The sequence below is a fragment of the Akebia trifoliata genome, chromosome 13 (assembly GCF_017979445.1).
Source record: "Akebia trifoliata isolate Shusen 1 chromosome 13, ASM1797944v1, whole genome shotgun sequence".
NCBI lineage: Eukaryota > Viridiplantae > Streptophyta > Magnoliopsida > Ranunculales > Lardizabalaceae > Akebia > Akebia trifoliata.
This window is the reverse complement of record NC_141387.1, coordinates 1,279,771-1,301,622: the sequence shown is the minus strand read 5'-3', so window position 1 is coordinate 1,301,622 and position 21,852 is coordinate 1,279,771. Positions and strand designations below refer to the sequence as shown.

At 35.2% G+C, this 21,852-nt stretch overlaps 2 protein-coding genes across 2 annotated transcripts; one reads left to right on the top strand and one right to left on the bottom strand.

Moving 5' to 3' along the window:
- Positions 1-1,191: 1,191 nt before the first annotated feature.
- LOC147387161 (phosphatidate cytidylyltransferase 1-like) lies at positions 1,192-9,875 on the bottom strand. The gene is made up of 12 exons (XM_086421302.1): positions 9,606-9,875; positions 8,612-8,745; positions 8,131-8,384; positions 7,820-7,971; positions 6,767-6,908; positions 5,894-6,050; positions 4,639-4,686; positions 4,454-4,540; positions 2,614-2,742; positions 2,456-2,512; positions 1,726-1,809; positions 1,192-1,621 (listed from the first exon to the last, which is right to left on the bottom strand). Exons 2-12 carry the CDS (start codon positions 8,684-8,686, stop codon positions 1,532-1,534), a joined length of 1,275 nt encoding a protein of 424 aa, XP_086277428.1. The 5' UTR covers positions 8,687-8,745; positions 9,606-9,875; the 3' UTR covers positions 1,192-1,531.
- A 3,420-nt stretch (positions 9,876-13,295) lies between these two features.
- Positions 13,296-20,502, top strand: LOC147387160 (65-kDa microtubule-associated protein 1-like). The gene is made up of 10 exons (XM_086421168.1): positions 13,296-13,451; positions 15,047-15,145; positions 15,254-15,454; positions 15,547-15,804; positions 16,301-16,516; positions 17,739-17,894; positions 17,976-18,287; positions 19,069-19,156; positions 19,703-19,851; positions 19,945-20,502. The coding sequence occupies exons 2-10, from the start codon at positions 15,074-15,076 to the stop codon at positions 20,257-20,259; spliced, it is 1,767 nt and encodes a 588-aa protein (XP_086277294.1). The 5' UTR covers positions 13,296-13,451; positions 15,047-15,073; the 3' UTR covers positions 20,260-20,502.
- Positions 20,503-21,852: the final 1,350 nt, after the last annotated feature.

Here is a 21,852-nt window from a genome sequence, read left to right as displayed (position 1 = left end):
AAATTTTTTACTTAGGACACCTCCCAAGATGTTGGGGGTGAAAAAATAATAAAACTGTTATTGCCACACCAAGGATTTGCAATGCTGGGCGGTGTGGGTCGGATCAAACTATTTTCATAATCCATATCCTTATCCAATTCTATAGCTCATTATCTATATCCAATTTTTTTCCCACTTATGCCGATATCCATATCCGATTATTTATCTATTTTTTTAAAGGATATCCATATCTGACTTCTTCCCAAATTTCAAACCGATATGGAAATCAAAAGATTATGAAAAAATTCTTAATTTTGAATAATACATATATTTTATTATGAATTTATCATATTAAACTCGGATAAAAAGATATTCAGGTTAAGCCAAGATGTTTATCTATATCCGACACTTAAAAATATTCGGATTAAAATAATTGTGAATAAATTTATTCGAATTCTTATTCAGATAAAAAATTTGTACCCATACATGAGTAAACATCCTAGCTCGACCTGAATATCCAACCCATTGCCATCCCTAATATCTATGGATCTATGATTTGGCGTCTATGCCACATCAACCAAGAATTGACCCAGTGCCAAGCAGTAGGGCCATAATATACATTTAAAAACTATTTTATTTCGCTATTAAATTTTAATTTGGAACACAATATTTTCTTTTTTTTCCAATCACGAACCTTATACGGTTAAAAGTGTTATTTCGACCAACGTAAAGAGTCAATTATTGAGGATCCAAAAAGTCAGTAAATGTAGAAGATGACTACGTTAGTCAGAATAGCCTAACTCATTCAGCAGGTGTGAAATAGGAACCACCGTTCATCTTTCGAATAATCAGTTTTCTATGTAAAAATAAAGAGTACTCAATCGACTCCATGATGACATGGATAAGTTCAAGAACCAACTGTAATTCTACACACCTCGAGATACACAGCTCCCTCGAGATAGTGCAATCATGTATCTCAAGGCATACAGATCTTCGGCTCCAAACTTGTCCATGTCAGGGGTAGTTGATTGAGTATGCCACCTGATGAGTCATATTATCACGTCTCAAAAATAAATCCATGATGAAACCATTGTTAATAAATACATTAATAACCAAAGAGACTTCAATCCCTGAAATTTGATGTATGATTTTGGTTTTAAAAACAAGAGATTACAAGTTTCAATATATAAAGCAAATGAATACAACTTGGACTAAGAAATCCATTTCTGATTTTATTGAGGCAAACCCTCGAGGTTTTAAATTTCAGGAGTCAATGTTGGTTCCACATTACATTGCCATCTAAAGCCAATGTTGGCCTAAAAATATGTGGCTCAGAAACAGAATTAATACTACAATCAATCTCAATAGTCTACACTACAATCCGCCGTGAAAATAATTTAGCAATAAAAAATATACACCGAATCCCATTTGAAGAAAAACCCACCATGTGTACATGTTCAAATGGGGTTGCACCAAGAAAAGCACACGACGCCATGTACATAAAACATGCTGTATAGAATGTGAAGTTATATTTACACGGAATTGTGTTGCCTCATGGTTGACCGAATTGCCTCTCAAGGAAGATCTGTCCAAGCTTCATGTAAAGGTCCCGTTGCTCATCGAATGTAAGGTTTCTCAATATCTACATCACAAAAATAGGAACAATCCACATGATTATCTCCCCTAAAAAAAAAACACGAATATTAGTTTATGCACTATATGATGTATATGTGATGAAATGCTCACCTGATCCAATATAATCTCGATAGAATAGCTTTGAGGAACAACGAACGATTGATGATAGATATATGCGAAAACAGCCATTACCATCTACAAAAATGTAACACATTAATCACAGCATGAAATTTAAATATTTCTCATAATCCTCTACCGATCCCAATTCAATGACTTGTTTTGTAAGTTGACATAAGTTGGAGGTAACTAATGACCCAACATGTTACTAAAAAGGCCGATTACAGCCCCAATTAGAAGAAATATTGAAATTGAAGGTTCTATAAGTGTGTGAGGAAGACCAAAAAGAACATGGATGGAAACGATGAAAGCAGACACACATACTTTCAATAATAGAATATGCGACTCTGAACTAAGTGGAATGGAAGAAACATGATTCAATTAGCCGACCCCAAACCTTTGGAATAAGGCTATGAGGAGGAGGATGATGGATCAAGATCATAGTGACAAAGTTGGGGTCCGGGAATAATTAGGCAATAGAAAACTTTGGAAAAAGATCAATAAAGTCAAAAAAACATCGGATAAATTAAAAACTAAATATTTTTTTAAGAAAAAAAATATGTATTTCATAGACTAAATAATAAAATGTCTTTTTTTTTTTAATCGTGATTTAATCGCAATTTTAAAAAACATTAGAACCGCAACATTTATTTATACACAACCAATACATGAGCCAATGCAGACAACACAAGCATAAAAACTTCCACATTTTTAGCCAGCTCACCTGGCAATCCATTCTATCAGTAATGCCACCATGTCCAGGAATGCTGTCACCGAAATCCTGTTATTTGAAAAAAAAAATTTGTAACACCAACAACTATGAAACTCATCATTCATTTCTGTATTACTTGAATTTTAGATGAATAATCAATGAAGACGAACCTTGATTTTAAAAGCCCTCTTAAAACCACTTGCAAAGAATCCTCCAAAAGGTGCTATGATCGATGCGAATAAACCAAGACATAAAGCATGCCATTGCACTGGCAAAATTGACACCTCTTTCCAAGGAAACTGCAGTGCAAAGAACAAAATATTGTTACATGAACTTTACAAATAGAGTTTATGAACCAAAAAATTCCTGTTCACAATAAATAAATTGAAATTGGATGGGGGGAAAGGATCTTAAACTTGTCAAATGAGGACGATGGACATCATTGTCATCCAGTTAGTAATTACAGATAAACAACTCTTAACTAGAAGGAAGAAAACCCCCGATACAGTCAAACAAAAGACGTACATTAGGTCCAATTACTCGTAATGGTCAATCAGAACTATAAAATGTAACAAAACAGATGGTATATGGCATAAACTTATTTAATACTGACGGAACTTTATAGAAGAATACTAACAGAGATCTGAAAATAGTACTACTGTTAAGCACAAGTTATACAAAAAATCATTGCACTTTACCAAAAAGTTGATTGTTGAACCAAGGCTTTATTGGGAGTTGATACTACTATTGAATACAGGTTCTACAAATAACGATTGCCCTCTACCAAAGAGTCAATGCTTGATCCAAGGCTTTATTGGGATTTCGAGATTTTCTATTTCCTTGAGTCCATATTAAGTTTCACTTCTAAACTTCTGAAATCTGCATAAGATTCCTAGAAAGTATTCAAACTGAAATTTTTTCCAACTAGATTACTTAAATGTGAAGAAATATGACAATGAGCACCTGAAAGGAACCCCCTAAATTCAGTGACGTCATCCCTGTTAAAATCCTTTTACGAGTGATGTACGCATTAGCCCCTTGTATTTTTTTTTTCTGGAGGAATGTATGTCACCATAGCACACACAGAAATCCCCTAAGTCCAGTGTTCTCATTCTATGTTAAATCCCTTTACAAAGTATCCATGTAATTCAACATTAGACCCTTGTAAATTTTCAGAAAGAATACAGATCAACCCAGTATGGTTGGTCATAACTCATCATGTACCAATGCAAACAAATAAGACGGCTCCAACAGAACATAATTGGAGCAAATCAAATATCCCAGAAAGAAGCTAGTAGATTTTGTAAAGAAGCATGGGAATACAAAAAGAAAGAAGAAATGTGTAGCCATAGAAGAACCAAGGAAATACCAAGCTAATAAATTATAATTTTCTGAGTAGAAACGCAAAATGAAGTTCATACGAATAATATCAGAATTAACAAATTAAAAACAAGTTGTACCTAGTTAATGGAAATTTGTGCAATCAATCAGAGGAATGATCCACTTAACAAAAAAAATCAAAATCAAAATCAGAGAAACAATCTCAAATGGAATATCCATCAGGGTGTAAAAAGGTCAGTTTCTTGGATTAAAAATGCATTCTGCACACAAACATCATATCTAGTTCATTTCCCTCACAACTCTAGCACTTGTATATGAGAAACTGGAGTTACCTAAATGCATAAAAGTCTGTCCCTTCTCAAACTCATTTTAAGAAACAAATGTCAGTAAAGCAGTAAATAATGCTACTTCTAGGGTGGTAAAGTATATTATAGAACATGTCAAAATCTATGGTTATGTGGCAGGTTCACATACAAATTCAATTAACTAATAATACAATGAGATTGTTACTGTTAGCTGGAAAAAAAATCAGTAAGATACTTTCAATTATATATATTTTTTCCTATGGAAATAAATATCCGAACCGTTCACAAGCAGCCAACACAAATCAAAGAGATGGATACAAATAACAAAAGTAGCTAGATACAACTAAGTAAAACCCTCACTCACCCACTGAGGAACCCATCCTGACAAAGAATAATACTCTGGTTTAAAAAGTGGACCAGGATCACAGGAAAGCCAACTGGTTGATAAATCCTGCAAATAAAATTTAATCGATAAAAGGAACATGAGCATTATACATATGCATGTTTCTTCAAATGTAGATGGTTATGTTCTACCAAAAACAAAAATACCTTTCTAGGACATGTAAGCCACTGGAAACGACCCATAATGTTTGCTAGCTGCATAGAACATAAATTTCAGATATCATCTTAGCAGACCTCTAATTTTCCTTTTTTTTTTGAAGTATGTCAAAAAACACAGAATGCCTATAGCTCAACCTAGTATACCTCATGACAATCCAATCAAATATTGACATTCAAGAAAAATCTTGCAAATATGCTATAAAAAATTGCACACTTTTCCATGTTAATAAAAGCATGAATTACAAGGGCTCTTTGGTTAATAAGGAGGCCAGCTAGGAAGATTCAAATTATTGTATCTAAGCAGGAATAGCACCCCTTTTTTATAGGAAGTGAAGGTTGCAATTGAAAGATGGAAAATAGACCATGATCTCAATTACTCAAATAATCATTTACAGTGAAAATACTCAACTTCCAACGTAGAAGCATCTTTCCTTTAGATGACAAAATCCCTTCCTTGCGGAAAACCAAAAATTAGTATTGCCGTAGACAAAAATAAGATCTGAACTCCTTTTATACCCTCTTCATCATCATTCTGACTACCAAAATCCAAATTTTGTCTCACATAAGTCCAATAGCAGGCTAGTTTTGTGATGATAGAAAAACTATTTGTGGTAGGGTACCTTTAAACAATGAACAACTAAATTTGTCTATTTCAATCATAATGGAGTCCTCAATGGTGACAGGATCCAAAATAATCAACTTATTAAAACAAAAAACTCAAGACTGCCACAGGAATAGTGGACTGCCAAAAAGATTGGATCTTCCAATCTTGAGGGCTGAGAACATCACCTCCAACAGGTATTACTTTCCACTCCAAAATTGGATTAGGTAATCCAAGTCTCTATATGAAGATCCTTTTGAGTAAGCATAACTACTGCTATACTTGCGAAATAAGGGAGTTTTCACCACGCCATAGACCTTTCAAGAAAATTATCCTATTGCCACACCCAAAATCATACCAAATAAAAGGGTCAACAATGTGTTTCCAAGGGCCAATACAATCAACCCTGGAGTACCCAACCGATTGAACTCCATGATATCTGAAAACCAAGAAGGTTCTATATAGATGCTAATGTATACAGTAAACTTCCTTGGAGTCACAAGTGGAGTTGCAAAAAAAACAATTATCAGAACTTCATGAAACAGCCAATCTACTATGAAATGCTTCTCAAGACCAATCAGTTGTCAAACAAATTACAGAAGCATGTATATGGCCATTAAATAAAAGAATAGAAATACTCACCACAAATGCAGAGATAATAGTTGTAACAGAAGCCCCAATGAAACCCTCCCAAGTTTTTTTTGGAGATAACTTGATCAAAGGTGTTTTCCCAAAGAAAAAGCCAAAAAAATATGCAGCAATGTCATTGATAACAATAAGAGATGCTGGCAAAAGAAACCTGCATTAAACCCTACTAACTGTCAGGAACTGGGAAAAGAAAACAATTAACAGTTATAGAATTTATTTTTTTTTCCTAGTAATGCATGTGACTCAATGTAATTATTTAGTTTTCCCCTCTCATTCTTACAAGTTTGTATATCTTTCTCAACCCTATTGTGTTTGTACCCAATCAATCATGTAAATCATCTTACACCTTATATCTTTTTCAACTTTTCAGATTGAAAGTTTCCCACACACTTTTATTTTGCTGTCAAGTGTTGAATCATAACCTCCTTTAATGATCCTTTCGATTTCACTCCACAAGCAAGTTTCCTTTTGACTTATTTTGTCTATGGATTCTCTAGAACTTTCCCACTCTTCTAATGCAATTTATCATTGCATCCCACACAAGAAAGAATATGACACATTCCTTATGGATAATTTTTTTATAAGAATTCCTCATGGATAATTTATGCAACAAGAGTAATACTTTTAATACATTTTATCAAATTTCAAAATGATGCACTACAACACATTTTAAAATTGAAATTGAATAAATTCAAAGACTAGATGTGAATAGTGAAGGTTGAAGCATGTCTCAGCGTAGTAATTCCTAAAATGGAAGATGTAACATTAAATAGAACCTAATCATGGCATTAAAAAATTGAAGTTTGGAATTTTGGGTGCATGAGAAAAATAAAGCATAAATTGACGAGTTTCTGAAGGTAACCTCACCAAAAAATTCCTCCAAAAATATTTGCTACGATGAAGGCGGACTGTGTAAACACCACAATTAGAATCATGTGTGTCCAAGCGTACTGGCCAAATTGATACTTGTACATTTTCTTCTTAAGCGTAAGAATGAACCACATAAATCCTGAAGAAATGGCAAATAAAGAACCAATATTTCAGTAGCATACCTTGTGATATTAAGTAGCCATCCAAACAACGATTAATCAATTTACAATGCTATAATATGGAAATCATCCACATTTGAAACATATGTTTATGAAAGAGAAGGCTTCATAGATGTACCAGTGCGGATAGAGGAGTCAAGGCCAAGTTGAAAGAGGAAATGCTGAGTATGAGCCAGGACCCCAATTGATTGCCTAAAAAAAGTCAATGATCGGTTGGTTACCATTGAGAAGGAGGGAAGAGAAGGATTGGAGATGGGGTTAGAAGAGTAAAATGAGGAGTTGCAACTTGGCAAGGGTTTTGTGGAATTCACCCCCCCCCCCGGGTATTTATGGAGTTAGAAAGGTGAAGTGACAGGTGCCTTGATGTCAGGCTTGACTAAGTCATTGGTTGGACAGAGTTGGTACAATGTCCCTCGTTGCCACCATACCACTACTACCATGCCATGTTAGTGGTCAAGCCCATACATGCTTATCATGATGCTTATAGGGAGTGGTATACGTAATCAGCAGTCTCTCACTGATTCACCTACCCACCAAGCGCCCATAGAGCCTTGAGTCGAACTAGGGAAGATAGTGGTTTCCAAATCTATGTGATTTGTATCCCTTTTGGTGGCAGCTTCACCTGATTCTTGCAGTGACACATTATAGACAGCCCACAACAATACTGTTGTGTAAGTACAAACATGTTTAACAAGTTCAGTGGCTTTGTCACTGATGATAAATGGGTGAATCACAGCAAGGTGCATTTAGTGCCACATGACACACGGTGCATTGAATTCTTGTATGTGTCCCCATTTCATTTTGCAACATCTACAATATTAAGATATCTTCACTGTATGTGTAAAAAGATATGAAGAAAGTAATGACCAACCTGCAATGTACAAGAAATAACAAATGACCATCTGATATTTAATGAGTCCGCTCATAAGTTGATAGAAGAATTTATCTGAAGTCACAGTCTTGACGAGTTGTTGACTGAGAATGCGACCATATACAAACAACATTGCCGTGAAGAAAAAATGCCTGTGAACAAATATGGATAATAAAAAATAAAAATAAAAAGTAAAATACCATTTATTATAAAAGGAGTTTGGTGTTAACATCACAGCATTGAAGAGGGCTCTCCATAGAATGTTAAGAAAAAAACCCAAGCGCATATTAAATATAAACTGGTTTTCTTACCAATTTAATAGCCTGAATCCAGGAAGGTGGCTATCTTCACGAGCTTTTCTAAGTAGATTGAATAGCTCCTTTGTCATAAATATTTGGAGAACCACCACCATGGCCCAAATATAGAGATGACCCATGTAGATAACAAATGCGAATCCCCCGATCATCCACACAGATGAATATGCACGGATCAACATCGACCTGTATTTATTTTTATCGTTAACAAGTAAATGACTTCCATTTGCTTTACTTGCCTCGGGAGGAACCTGGAATAAAAGAACAGCGATTAAGCTTCCCAACTACTCCAATGTGCACTTTTATAATGCTCAAGAAACATCAGAACCAACCCCAAGATCATCTACCATTTTATTTATGATAGTCGACCGAGATTACATTAAACTCTACAAATTTGATCCCCATTTACAGAAAAAAAAAATCATTGAATGTGAAAGCAGCTCCTAATAATAACAATTGTAGGAGTCAAGTAACTAACCTCACTTGAGCGTTTACGGTGCCGAATTCGGACAGAAGGAGTTGATGGGGCACTGGTACTGTGATCCTTATGCATGGTTGTTATACTTATTCAGACCAAAATCACAAATATCACAGAGAAAGTGCACCTGCGACCTGTCATGAAATTAGACAGTATATTAGCAATAAAATAAAATAGAAAAATTACTTTTTTTATGCAATGGGGTGTCCACACCCCCTTTGGAAGTTGGACTAAATACCTATACACGCTGCCACCACAAAGACGCATATAGGGTAAAGTCGTGGGTGGGGAGACTGGATCCCACGACCTTGGGGAGAAGACCCAAGTTGTCGAACCACTGCTCCACCACTCAGGTGATATAAAAGAAATTAATAAAAAAACTTGGCATGAAAAGAGGGGTTTATAGTGTTAAATAGCTATCGAGATAATGCCTTCATATACAAAACCAAACATTGTGCCAAACATTTGTCCATATATGGGTTAAAAGTTTCGGAATGAGCTGATTTTTTTTGCAAAGAAGGGTTTCAGCTCATTCTGAAACTTCTAACTAGGGGTGTCAATGGGCCGGTTCCGGTACGATTCCTGAGAAAATTAGAACTATAATCACTATATTTTTCCGGTTTTGGTTCTTGTCGGTTCGGTTCTCAAGAATCACATGGGAAAAAAAATATTTGCAACAACAAACCAATTCGTAAAAATAACATCAAAAGATTCCCAAAATGAATCAAAATCAAGAACCTTAAAACTAACATTCCTAAAGTGGATCAGGTGAAAACCCTAAAAGCAAAGGACATGAGTTAAACTAAATTGGGGTTCTATCTAATTTCAATTTGAAAAGAGAATCAAATTAAGGTTAGAACCTAAACAAACGAAATCAAAAAAATCAAAAATAAATAAATAAAGTGAACTTAAACATAAAAAAATGAGAGAGCTTTCAACCGAATCACAAGTAAATTTCGAAAAACTGAATCCGAAATTCAAAAAATGAAAATACCTCGAAATCTTTTGAGCTACCAAACAAGCCCCGAAATCGCTCGCTAGAACTTCGTAAGATTGGGAAATAGTGACAAAAATGGCGTCGTAGCCGCGAGAGACACTAAATCCTCAAAGAAACCCTAAATTTGTGGAGCTCCCACTTGATGGGCAAATGCTTATGTTGTAGATCGAGTTGGACTGTAAGAAACAAAGAGAAGGAGAAAGAATGCAAGTGCAGACATGCAGGTGGCACGTGCGAGAGAGTACGTAAGAAGAGAGGCACGATATAAGCATGTTACATATTTTAGTTCATTAAATGAACCACCAACTGCACTTTCATAGTACATTTTGGAATGGAGGATAGTAGGGTCCCAACAAATGCTCATCTCTAGGAAATTTATATTTATCTTCCAATCTCAATCGTTCATTTAAAATGGACTTTTCGATGAGGGTTTAGTTAGATCAATTCGGATAAATTTTGTAAGAAAAAAAAAATCCGAAATTTTTGAAAGACTATACAAATGATGTTTTGGGGTTTCTTCCCATAAATCATCATCTTCAACTTTCTTCAAGATCTTATATTGTTCTTAAGATCTGAAAGAAAAGATAAAAATTGATTAGGACTTTGAAAGAGCCTTTCTCGCTATAAGACACATGACGTTTTGAATTTGGAAATTACTTAAGTAACATTGAAATTGACATCATTTCAGACATTGTTGATGTGGATGTATGATGTATCTGTAGAATCATAAATGCTTTTGATCAAGATACGAGTAAGAAGCATCTATGGTTTTGTGCACACCAATGTCTCAAATGATGCCAATTTCAAAATTACTCCGGTACAACTCTTTGAATTTATTTCACATCCCTACATTTTTGACAAATTTGAAAATGCCACATGTATCTAATGGAGAGGGTTCCTTCAAAATTTTGAAACAAATTGCTGGTTTCAAAGTGTTTTTCATACAAATTTGAGGTTGGGAGACATATTCAATGATTAATCATTAAATCATGGGTCAGGTTCAAGAGTAATTAACACAGCCAATAACATAGCCAATGTGTTTTATCCTATATGAGTTAGAAGTTTTCAAAATGAGTTTTTTTTTTTTTTTTTATGATCTCTAGGACGAGGAGATCATCCTCACAAAAAATCATTTTATTCCGAAACTTCTAATCCCATCAAAACCGGTTTACAAATTAACAATGAAAATTGAAAGTCTACAATTATTCAACTTGTAAAGTGGGGTTAAGCGAATTTTTTTCTACCACCAAAACATGGTTTTGAGTATTTAGGAGATTCCGTATTATAGAGAAATCAATCCAAGAACAATAAATATATAAAATAAATCAAGATCCAAACATATACAGAAAAAACATAGATTTTTACATGATTCTCTCAAGATTGAGGTACGTCCACAGATCACACTGACTCAACTATGAAAAGAAAAATCTTAGTTGAAGATTATATCGTTTCACTGAAGAAAGAAATATATAACTTCAGGGAAACATAACTAAACTTTACATAATATCAATGAAATTACTAAAGTACCTTTGTAAACGATGAACAATATTCCTTGTTGAACAATACTATCAAACCCCACAAACTATAACATTTCTATCTCACTAAATTCTTTACGATTGTTCATCTCGTTTTTTGTCGTAACCCGATGAAATAATTCAGTGTTATAATCCATCCATTAACGATATTATCTAGTGTTGTATAAACATCTTATTTTTAATATGATAGTTGCTCATTCCTTTAATTTATTTATTTTCTTAACAGATTCGATATTTTTGAAGACCTGCCCATATGCCTTTTAATTATATTTCCATCTCCTCAAAATATTTATTTTTTCCTTCTTCGAAAGCTTTTTAGATAATCAATCCACTTACCCTAAATAGAGTCAATTATATTCCTACCTCTAGCAACCCATATTATATAGGTTTCAATAATTTTTTTTGTTTTTACTTTTTGGAATTTATAAAAAAAAATTATGAAAAAATAGATTTTCATAGAAAATATTTGTATGTTTGATTGCACCAAGAGAAATGTGAAGAAATATAATTGGTTTATAGTTGGAAGACCCCACGCACTCTCATTCTCAGGCCTTTTACCCTTACAGCTATTAAATTAGATTTTCACATGGATTCCTTTTGGGTTGCATGGGACAGAGACGCATTCGAGTGGTGAGCATCACCTCCATCACATTTTGCCTGGCTACAACCCAAACCATAATGTCCTTCTAACAACCTTTATGTAATCCACGTAATGTGCCTTCCTTTTCCACCAAATTACCAAATTACCAAGCTCCCCCCCAGTCTCCACTCGCCGTGTGTGAATGGGCAAAATTTGAGGGACCCATTCCTTATTGGGTGATATTGGATTTATTGTGATTTTTACATTTTTTACACGAAGGTGAACTGTTTCCTCGAATAAATCCAATGTCACCCCAGCATTTGTGTTTCTTAGTAGCCATGAGTCGTGCTGAAATGACTTCAAGAATGTACCTCACATCGCACATCTTGATGTGATTCCTATACACGTTCACGTCAAGATGTGCGATGCGAGGTACAATCTTGAAGTCACTTCAACATTATTCATTAGCCATTCTTGTTAAAATCGTGCAAGATCCCTAGTTGAAAAATTGAGTCAATGCTTGACTACATCATATAAGAGTGTGATAGAAAAGATTTCGATATGCAATGTTGAATTAGAGGTTTTTTTATTATTTTTTTGTTGGGTATTTGAACTCATAGGCTCTACTAGCGTGGTTGAGGCAACTAACCTCTTAGAGCACTACTTATCCGGCCCAAATCCTATGGGTACATGTAATATCTCACAAATTACACATGCCTAATAAGTCGAGATAAATCCCTACATTTGGATGACTTGCTAGAAAGTAGGTTATCTGTAAGATATTTTCTTCTAGCACTTTATAACATACTTTCACAATCGAGAGATTGTCACACTAAGACAATAAAATCACTTTTATTAAATTTTGGAGAGTTCAGTGGTCATTCATTTTCAAAGTCTTTAATCAAATCATTTGTATTTTTTTTTCCAAGTCTTGTTAGATCATGAATCCTACAACATTGAGCTACCTCGATCGTAAAAAAAAGTGTTACATAATATTATAAGAAAATATCACTATAAAACTAACGAGATTTAGGTGTGTAGTGGTCAAGACCTCCCTCCAAAAAGGAAAAAGATATTGAGATCAAGTTCCCGTGTTGACTACCCGTAAAGATTTATCCCGACTTACTTGATATATTTGATTTGTGGGGTATATTGCATGTACCGAGGGATTTAGATGAGATATGATATTTTAAAGGGTTAATTACCTTGCCCTTGCTAATTGGGCCTACGGGTTTGGACGCCCTCGTTGTAAAAGAAAAAAATAAAAATCGCCACAATGGATTTACTAACTTGATCACCTCCAATTGGACCGAGACTTCTCTCATACGAAAATCAACTCAATTAATTGTCTATATGATCAACAATCATCATAAATCTCTTGGAAAGCATCATCAAGTGGTGGATCCTACATATATACACAAAGACTTAACATAGGTGTTGTAGCGAAGATTCATCCTAAAGTGCTAAAAATGGTAATTTCAAGTGTCCAATCGTGATTTTGTCGTAATTTCCGGTCAAAAAATTCGGAGGCTCGAGAAATCAGGATTCTCAAGAAATAATTCGGTATTTAAAGGGTCCCACTGCGTTACATTAGCTTTTCTCTGTCCTTTGTCCGACAAGAAGAAGCGCTTCGACCATCTCTCTCAACAGTCGACATAAACACTCAAGACGAAACCACTCAGATCCAGAACCAGAATCTCTCAAACTTAGTTCGAAAAAACGATCTAGGTAAGTCTCCATTGTTAGAAGTCCGATCTTTGAACTTGTTTTATTTGAAATCTGTGGATGCAAGAGGTGGTACAGTTAGTACTCTCGTGATCTCTTGTTAAATACTGTTTTTTCACGGAATTGGAGTGATTTTGTTTCGAGAGAGATGGAGATCTTAGGTTTTGAGGTTGAATGTGAGTTTGTTTTGGTTTGATTAGTAGTAATTCGACGAATGTTGGATTTGGAGGGTTTTACTGGTTGACTGTGTCGTGAACTTGTTGTAATTAAAAGAAATGAAGTTGTTATCTGTTTCTGAGTATTCGATTTTGTTCTAGTTACTTTCTTTTGAGTTTTAACTATACAGATGCTTTTGATTAGTTTAAGATTTTGGTGGGTTGAGTTGTTCTGGTTCAAATGAAGTAAGAATTATAGAGCTCAGGAGCTTACAATCGTGCAATGTTGTTTCTAGATGTGTTATTCTCTTTGTTATTACTTCTGATTTGTGAGATCTTGAGTTGAAAGCTCAATTTGGTGTCTAAAGGTGTTTAATTTGAAGATTTAGGGCCTATTTAGGTCTCCATGTCATGCCAAAGAAAGATGTTTTGAAGCTTCTTCAGCCCAAAAATGACAATCGAAACTGGCACAGAACGTTGATGATAAGTTTCTTTTGTGTTTGTTAGACTGTTGAGTTTCACTTTTATTTTAGTGAAAAATTGGCCATTTTTAATTTTCTTTTCTATTGTTTGCTGGTGAGTTTGATTTCTATAATTTAACTTAGATGGATTTTCTGAAAGGTCAGCTGTTATGCTGTAAGCATTGGTGATATTTTGACTTGATAATTGATATTGGCCTATATAGGATTTGGTGTTTAAAATAAAAAAAAGAAGCTTCAGGGGTGTTCTCAGATTATATCACCAAATCTCATATGAAACCACAATTATAAATTACCAAACCCCCATATAAATATCATCCATACATCCACAACACATTCAAGATTTATATTATTCAAAATATAAAAATATTCAATGTCATCCTCATTTGCATCCTCATTATCTAATGCTGCAGCTATAAAATGGTCACCATCATCATCATCAAGGCCATCTTCTCTTATTAGTGCTTCAATTTCATATTTCGTTTTAATTTGATTTAATCAAGAAGTTTGTGATTTAATCCCGAAGTTTTACAAAGACATGATTTATTGTAACAGTTATTAAATCGGTGAAGGAAACAGTAACGATTTAATCATGACTTTTTCAATAAGTGGAGAATTTGTTGACTATGCATTGTGGCCCTTATATGGGATTTCATGTTAAAAAAAAAAAAAAGCTTCAGAGTTAGATACTGTAGAAGATTTGCTTAATATTATAGATCCCCTGAATCATGCCAGTCCATGTTTCCTTTTCTGGGTCTTATTTGTTCTTGATCTTCTTAACTGAATGAGTTTTAAAAAATAAAAAATAAAAAAAATCTATTGAACAATATGAGGATAGGCATGTGTGTTCCACTTGTCTCGTCAAGTCCTACTTTCAGTCTATATATTTAGACCTGCCACTTAGGCCGTAGCTTTCTCTCTTTTCTACTATTTCAGCAAATGTTCTGACTCTCATATAATGCAGCTGATTTGTAATTTGCAAGAAGTTCTAATGGCTGTCACGGATGTTCAAAATCCACTTCTTGGAGAATCCACTTGTGGGTCTTTACTGCTGCAATTACAGGTAAATAGGCCTTTATATCTCACATTGTCATTTTGTTATTTTACAGTATGTATTGATTTTTTATAAAATAAAGGATAGACCGAATATAATTTCTGGCTTTTTATTCAGAAAATATGGGATGAGGTTGGCGAGACTGATGAGGAACGGGACAAAATGCTGCTTCAGTTAGAGCAGGAGTGCTTGGATGTTTACAAGAGAAAAGTCGACCAGGCTGCGAAGTCAAGGGCACACCTTCTCCAGGCCTTGGCTGATGCTAAATCTGAACTGTCTAGTCTTGTCATAGCTCTTGGAGAGAAATCTTTTGTTGTAGTAAGTAAACAATTACACTGTTTAACCCTTTTATGGGTCATACTCTCATAATAAAAAGTTGCAATGTTATTTTGTTTTTTGTTGTTTTACAGCCGGACAAGTCGACAGGGACGATCAAGGAACAACTTGCAGCAATAGCACCAGTACTGGAACAGCTATGGAAGCAGAAAGAAGAGAGAATTAAGGAGTTTACTGATGTACAATCACAGATCCAAAAGATACGTGGAGAAATTGCTGGGAACTTGAAATTTAGTGAACAGGAAGGGACACTTACTGTTGATGAGGCTGACTTATCGCTGAAGAAGTTGGATGAATTTCATTCTCAACTACAAGAACTTCAAAAAGAAAAGGTGGTTTTCTCTTTTCTTTACCAATCCATGATCAATCAGATTGAAATTATTTGAGTCTGACTATCCTTACTAAGTTGGTAAAGATTTCACCCTTACTAAGGGTCCTTGGGCTCACCTTGTGGCATCTGAAAACATGATCCGATTCTTCAGGGTTGTAGAGGACAAAATTCTATGAACTTCAAAAAAAAAAAAAAAAAAAATTCACTGTTGAATTTTAATTTAAAATTTAGGAGTCGCATGGAAGTTCGGCGGCCGTCCATTTTCAAAACCTTGGATGAAGCCCCCCAAAAAAATTGATCTTTTATTTTTTTTTGGATCTGAGTTTTTCCATGTAATCTAGAGGGCTGTGGTGTTGGATTGCCAATGTGGTGATTCAGTTGAGCAAAATGACCCTTAGTAAGGCTTAACATCTTGCTAAGGAAAATGTTTCTCAAATTATTTAGTAGTTTCTATTTGTTCTGTTATTGATGATCCCAATGACTTTTCATTTTGGCAGAGTGACAGATTGCATAAGATCCTTGACTTTGTAAGCACTGTGCATGATCTTTGTGCTGTATTGGGGATGGATTTCTTTACTACAATTACTGAAGTTCACCCAAGCTTAAATGACTCTATTGGTATGCAATCTAAGAGCATTAGCAATGACACTCTATCAAAGCTGGCTAAGACTGTATTAGCACTAAAAGAAGATAAGAAGCAGAGGCTGAGAAAGGTAATTATCTTGTATTTTGTATCTAGGTCTAGGCTCTTAAATCCGTGAAAATTCCTCAGCAATCTTTTCACACTTTGCTTCACAACTTTGTAACCTAAATCTTTACGTATATGTTTTAGGACCTTGTAATCATAGAAAAATGGCATTTGATCAAAGTATAAATATCTAAATTTTACTGAGATGAATTTTTAATTTAGAACTATATAACATATATAAATCATTACTCACAAGAAAAAATAGATACTTAAATGTTTTCTTTTATCCTACCATCCACTTTATATGGTCTGATGACATGGGAGTTTTTCTTCAAATGTTGGTAAATTGACTTACTATTTATTTATTTATTTTTATATGAGTAAATTGCCTTACTAATAACAAGTCAATACTCATAGGTGTAACTTTTAACATATTCACGTTATAGTTGTTATGATATTTTATATGCATGGCTTCAATATGGTATTTTTTGTACTGCAGTGTATCTTTTATCCTATTATATATTCTGTTGTGTATGTGTGTGTGTCTACACAGACACAAATATCCCCATCACCATACTATTCAACCAAAAAATAAAATAAAATAAATCACAATCATCTTCAAAGTATTATCCCAAATATGGTGAGGGAGAAGCTTCTTTTTCATATTGAAACATGTTCTTAATTTTTCAAAATGGATGAGCAATTTAGTGTATGGTTTGATTGTTCCACGTGATCTCCATTGAGCTCCACTAATAGAAGAACACCCTAACAAATAAACTAGCTATATATGTATTTGTATACAAAAACTTGCGTATACATAGGAATTGGTATTTTATCGTCGTGCATTTCCTTTTAAGGCATTGAGTTACAATGATTCTTGTCATTCCTTTTCATAAGACAAGGAGTTTCAGAATGCACTGATTTTTTGTGAGGATGAATCTCCATGGTGGAGAGGTCATTCTCATCCAAAATCAGCTCACTCATCTTGATGTGGTTCCCAAGTACAAACAAACCATGTGAGAATTCAGTTTTCCATATATTTATGAGGGGAGATGTCTCCTTGAGCAATTTTTTTAATGCAAGGGACAATATCACAATAATTCTTGGATTTCCTACATGTATCATAGAAAATCATTGATACTCTTTGTCAAATCACCTCTATATGTTTTGCATTTTCAGATGAAAATACATTTGAATTGTCTAATTAATGCAATAAGAAATAATTATGCTAATCGACATGTTTTCAGCTTCAAGAGCTAGCGGCACAACTAACTGACCTGTGGAACCTTATGGATACCCCCATGGAGGAACGCAGTTTGTTTGACCATGTTACCTGTAACATCTCGGCCTCAGTGGAGGAGGTCACTATCCCTGGAGCCCTTGCCCTTGATCTGATTGAGCAGGTTAGCGAAGTCTACTAGTGGACGTATCTACACACCAATTACTTTAGTTGTACCCTCATTTTTTGTGTTCTTTCTGTGAAGGCGGAGGTGGAAGTTGAAAGGCTTGATCAGCTAAAAGCCAGTCGAATGAAGGAAATTGCTTTTAAGAAACAAACTGAGCTTGAAGACATATATACTCGCGTTCACATAGAAATAGATCCAGAGGCCGCTCGAGAAAAAATAATGGCTCTGATTGATTCTGGGAATGTTGAACCTTCTGAGTTATTAGCTGACATGGACAATCAGATAGAGCATGCAAAAGAAGAGGCACTCAGCAGAAAAGATATATTGGACAAGGTTGAAAAATGGATGTCAACTTGTGAAGAAGAGAGTTGGCTAGAAGACTACAATCTGGTATTTATTCTCTTTTTTTGATACTCCATAATCTTTTATGCTTGAATGGTGATTATGGAATAAATCTGATAAACTATAACGTAGAAAAATTAATTGAGGAATCCTTGTGGACGTCCTACAGCGTATGCTTTTGGGTCATTCAGATTCTCTCTTAAGTAATCTTAGTTGGTTTGACATGTATAGCTTTTGTGAGTAACTCAGCCTATTAGCTATAGCAGCTAATATGTAATCTTTTTCTGTGATTTGTTATCGATCTTTACTCGGTGATCTCTTTTTGCTTATGCAGTCGACGCCAGATAGGTTGGTAATAGGATTTGATGGGTCTCATCTAAGAAATCTCTCGGACCAACAATCAGCCTGATTTGATGATCATAACCATCCGATCTATAGATTTTCCTTTTGGACCTCTACCAAATTTTCTCTCTAGTTGTTCCAAATGGAAGAAATATGGATCTGGTGGCATGTTTATCTGACCTGGATTTATTCTCAGTGGGTCTCAAATGGTGGATCCCGATCCCTAGATATCCCTCTCTTGTACTGCACAGCTAGGTTTTGGACACGTAGCTCAGTGTTGCATGTTTGATCACTTTGACAAAAAACATGAATTCCTTTTCCTTACTAGTTCAGCAGAGAAATCCGTCTATAAGAAAATGTGAATCAAATTGCAAAGCAGACAAGAAGATTTCAGATCTATTCTTCAATGCATGCATTCCTCTCATCCTCTCACCATTGAGAAATTTGAATTAGCTTTTCATGACTGATGTGGGCCTTGCTAAAACAGGATGAGAACAGATATAACTCCAGCAGAGGCGCGCACATAAATCTCAAACGTGCAGAGAAAGCTCGCATTCTGGTGAACAAAATTCCAGGTAATGTTAGAGCTAGTGCATACAATTTAAATGTAATTATTGTTGGTTTTCACCACAACAATCACAAATGGGTTTTGCAAATAATTGTATCTTCAAATAATTTCAGAAATGGAATAAGTATCATTTTCTTTTCTTTCAGTTGTTCTCAAGTTCTGCATCCAATAGTTTTTTTATTATTGTTTTGCTAGGAAAACAGGTTAGTAGACCAAGAAAGTTAAGTCTGAAATGAACTCATTTGTGAAAGAATAATGATTTTCTGACGCCCCCATCATACGCATAACCATAAATCTTTTTCTTGTGTATCCAGAGGAAAATAATCTACTGATCTGTGATGGGGGCATATGTCAGAGGGGGGCGTCAGAATATCACAACTCTTTCTGAAAATGTAGTAGCCCCTATATCAAAAACAGTTTTATAACATGGCTAGGATAGGTCAATCCATTTGATTTTATTTTGTATGAAAATCTTCTTAGTGGGATGTTCGTGTGCGTGTGTTTGGGCCAGAAATTTCCCCATTGTCAGTAACTGATTTTATTGTGTATGCAGCTCTTGTTGACACCTTGGTGTCCAAGACTCGGGCATGGGAGGAGGATCGCGGAATGCAATTTGTGTACGATGGTGTACCTCTCCTTGCCATGTTAGATGAATATGCCATGCTAAGACATGACAGAGAAGAAGAGAAGCGAAGAATGAGGGTTAGTAGTATATGGACATCATCAGTACTCTCTTTCAGTAGTAGAGATTTTTTTCGTTTTGAACATAAGTGATAAATGGTGTATCATGTACAGGATCAGAAAAGGTTCCATGAACAACTAACAACTGAACAAGAATCCTTGTTCGGTTCAAGGCCAAGTCCAATCAGACCGCTTGGTCCAAAGAAGGTGGGCCCACGCCTCAGTGGTGGAGGTGGAACAAATGGTGCTCCTAGTCGACGGTTATCTCTCAACACTCATCAAAGTGGCACCAATGGTGTCAGATCCACTACTAAAGAAGGAAGGAGGGACAATACTCGACCAGTAGCACCCGTGAATTATGTGGCCATATCAAAAGAGGATGCAGCCTCATGTGTTTCAGGTACTGAACCAATTCCATCTACACCATGATAGGAACCGAAGGAGAGTTATTGGTAGCTAATTAGCTGTTATTACGTAGTCTAGTTATCGTGTTAGTCCGGGTGTGTATCTTTAAATAGTGAGGCGTAATTAGAGATTGGTGATCTGTTAGTTAACCTGGCATTTGAAAGCTTTTTTGTGTTCATAAGGTTTGTCACTCTTTAGTTGGATCAAATCTATAATGCACTTGTTCTTCCAAACAGAATTCAACTTACATTATTAGATATTCTTGAATCTTGGTGATCTAATCAGATTACATCATTATCTGTGATAAGGGCAACACCCAATCTACGACAAACAAACCAACACCACCTCCTTCATACTCAACAGCAGTTTATCCTTCTAATGATTTCCGCCAAGCGCTCATCATTTCTTAGATATTTACGATGTTTTTCATCTTAAGATCTCTGAGTCCTTGACATACTACGCACACTAAAATGGATTGGTGTCTTTTGAGATTTTTGATGAACCACTAAAATTTGTTTGTTCTCAAACCTTATGAATTACCGCTCTAGGTTTTTTTTTTTAATAATGGGTGTACGGAATTACGCCCCACTAGGGGACCAGATGTGCTAGGGCTGGAGCCAAGGCATATGGGTCCCTCCCAGGCACATGCAACGCTCGCACATCACACGCACCAGGTAAGCGAGGGAGCTTCCTTGCAGGTGGTCCTGAGGAAATATTGCTGATATTGGGTATTGAACACACAACCTACGGACTCTCACTGCTTACGCTCTAGGTGGTTTGTAGGAATTCGAAAATAGTTTTGAAAGACTGGTAATATTTATTTCTTGGCATTGGTTCTTCTGCCTCTCACATTGAAAGAAAGCTGCTATTGTCACACCAACTTTTACTGATGCCACATCAATTCCTCTGTAAATCACCCAAGACACAGTTGGTGACGTGTTAGTAAAAGTTGGTGTGGCAATAGTAACTCTCCATTAGAACCATGTTTACTGTCAACATCATCACAATCATCAAAGTCTGATACCAAAATTTTAGTGACATAAGAGTACCAGACAACACCAACTATAATTTGGTGACATAAGAGTTGACGACACAAATTCCTCGGTGATGGTTTTGTCTTGTCTCGCCCGAATCTTCTTGTAACCTAGCGAGACACTTCTAAGTGAAAAATTAGTGAGAAACCAAGGAACATCTTTGGCTTTGTCGTCAATTTTGTCAAAATCTTAATAGGAGGTGAAATAATCCAAATATCATGTCTTATATGTAGAATTAAAAATGTTATTTATCTAAAAGTCCACAACTAAAAACCTACTCTTTTTTGTTTAACATCTTTTTAGGTGCAATCAAACACCAAAAACATTTTCTTGGGAAATCCATTTTCTGAGAAATATCATCACTGGAAATTGATTTTCCCTACAAGAGGTTATCCACAAACATAAATGCCTTAAATGATGAGAATTGCTATTGGCACCCCAATTTTTTATACTTATTACACCCCAATTTCATAAGTTATTTATCACACCTCAATTTAAAATTAAAACGCACCATTCAAACATTACGAAGGTTTGGCTCAAATTATCATCTCAACATAAAAAAAACATTAGAACACTCTTCAAA

What these genes read in the sequence shown, in the direction of transcription:
- LOC147387161 (XM_086421302.1), bottom strand. Translation starts at nt 8,686, where the DNA reads ATGCATAAGGATCACAGTACCAGTGCCCCATCAACTCCTTCTGTCCGA. An exon ending in GGATTCAGGCTATTAAATTG is followed by an intron (nt 7,972 to 8,130) that starts GTAAGAAAACCA and finishes ATTTGTTCACAG; the next exon opens with GCATTTTTTCTTCACGGCAA. An exon ending in CTGATAGAATGGATTGCCAG is followed by an intron (nt 1,810 to 2,455) that starts GTGAGCTGGCTA and finishes ACATTTTTGTAG; the next exon opens with ATGGTAATGGCTGTTTTCGC.
- LOC147387160 (XM_086421168.1), top strand. Translation starts at nt 15,074, where the DNA reads ATGGCTGTCACGGATGTTCAAAATCCACTTCTTGGAGAATCCACTTGT. An exon ending in CTTTACTGCTGCAATTACAG is followed by an intron (nt 15,146 to 15,253) that starts GTAAATAGGCCT and finishes CTTTTTATTCAG; the next exon opens with AAAATATGGGATGAGGTTGG. An exon ending in TCTGGTGAACAAAATTCCAG is followed by an intron (nt 19,157 to 19,702) that starts GTAATGTTAGAG and finishes TTGTGTATGCAG; the next exon opens with CTCTTGTTGACACCTTGGTG.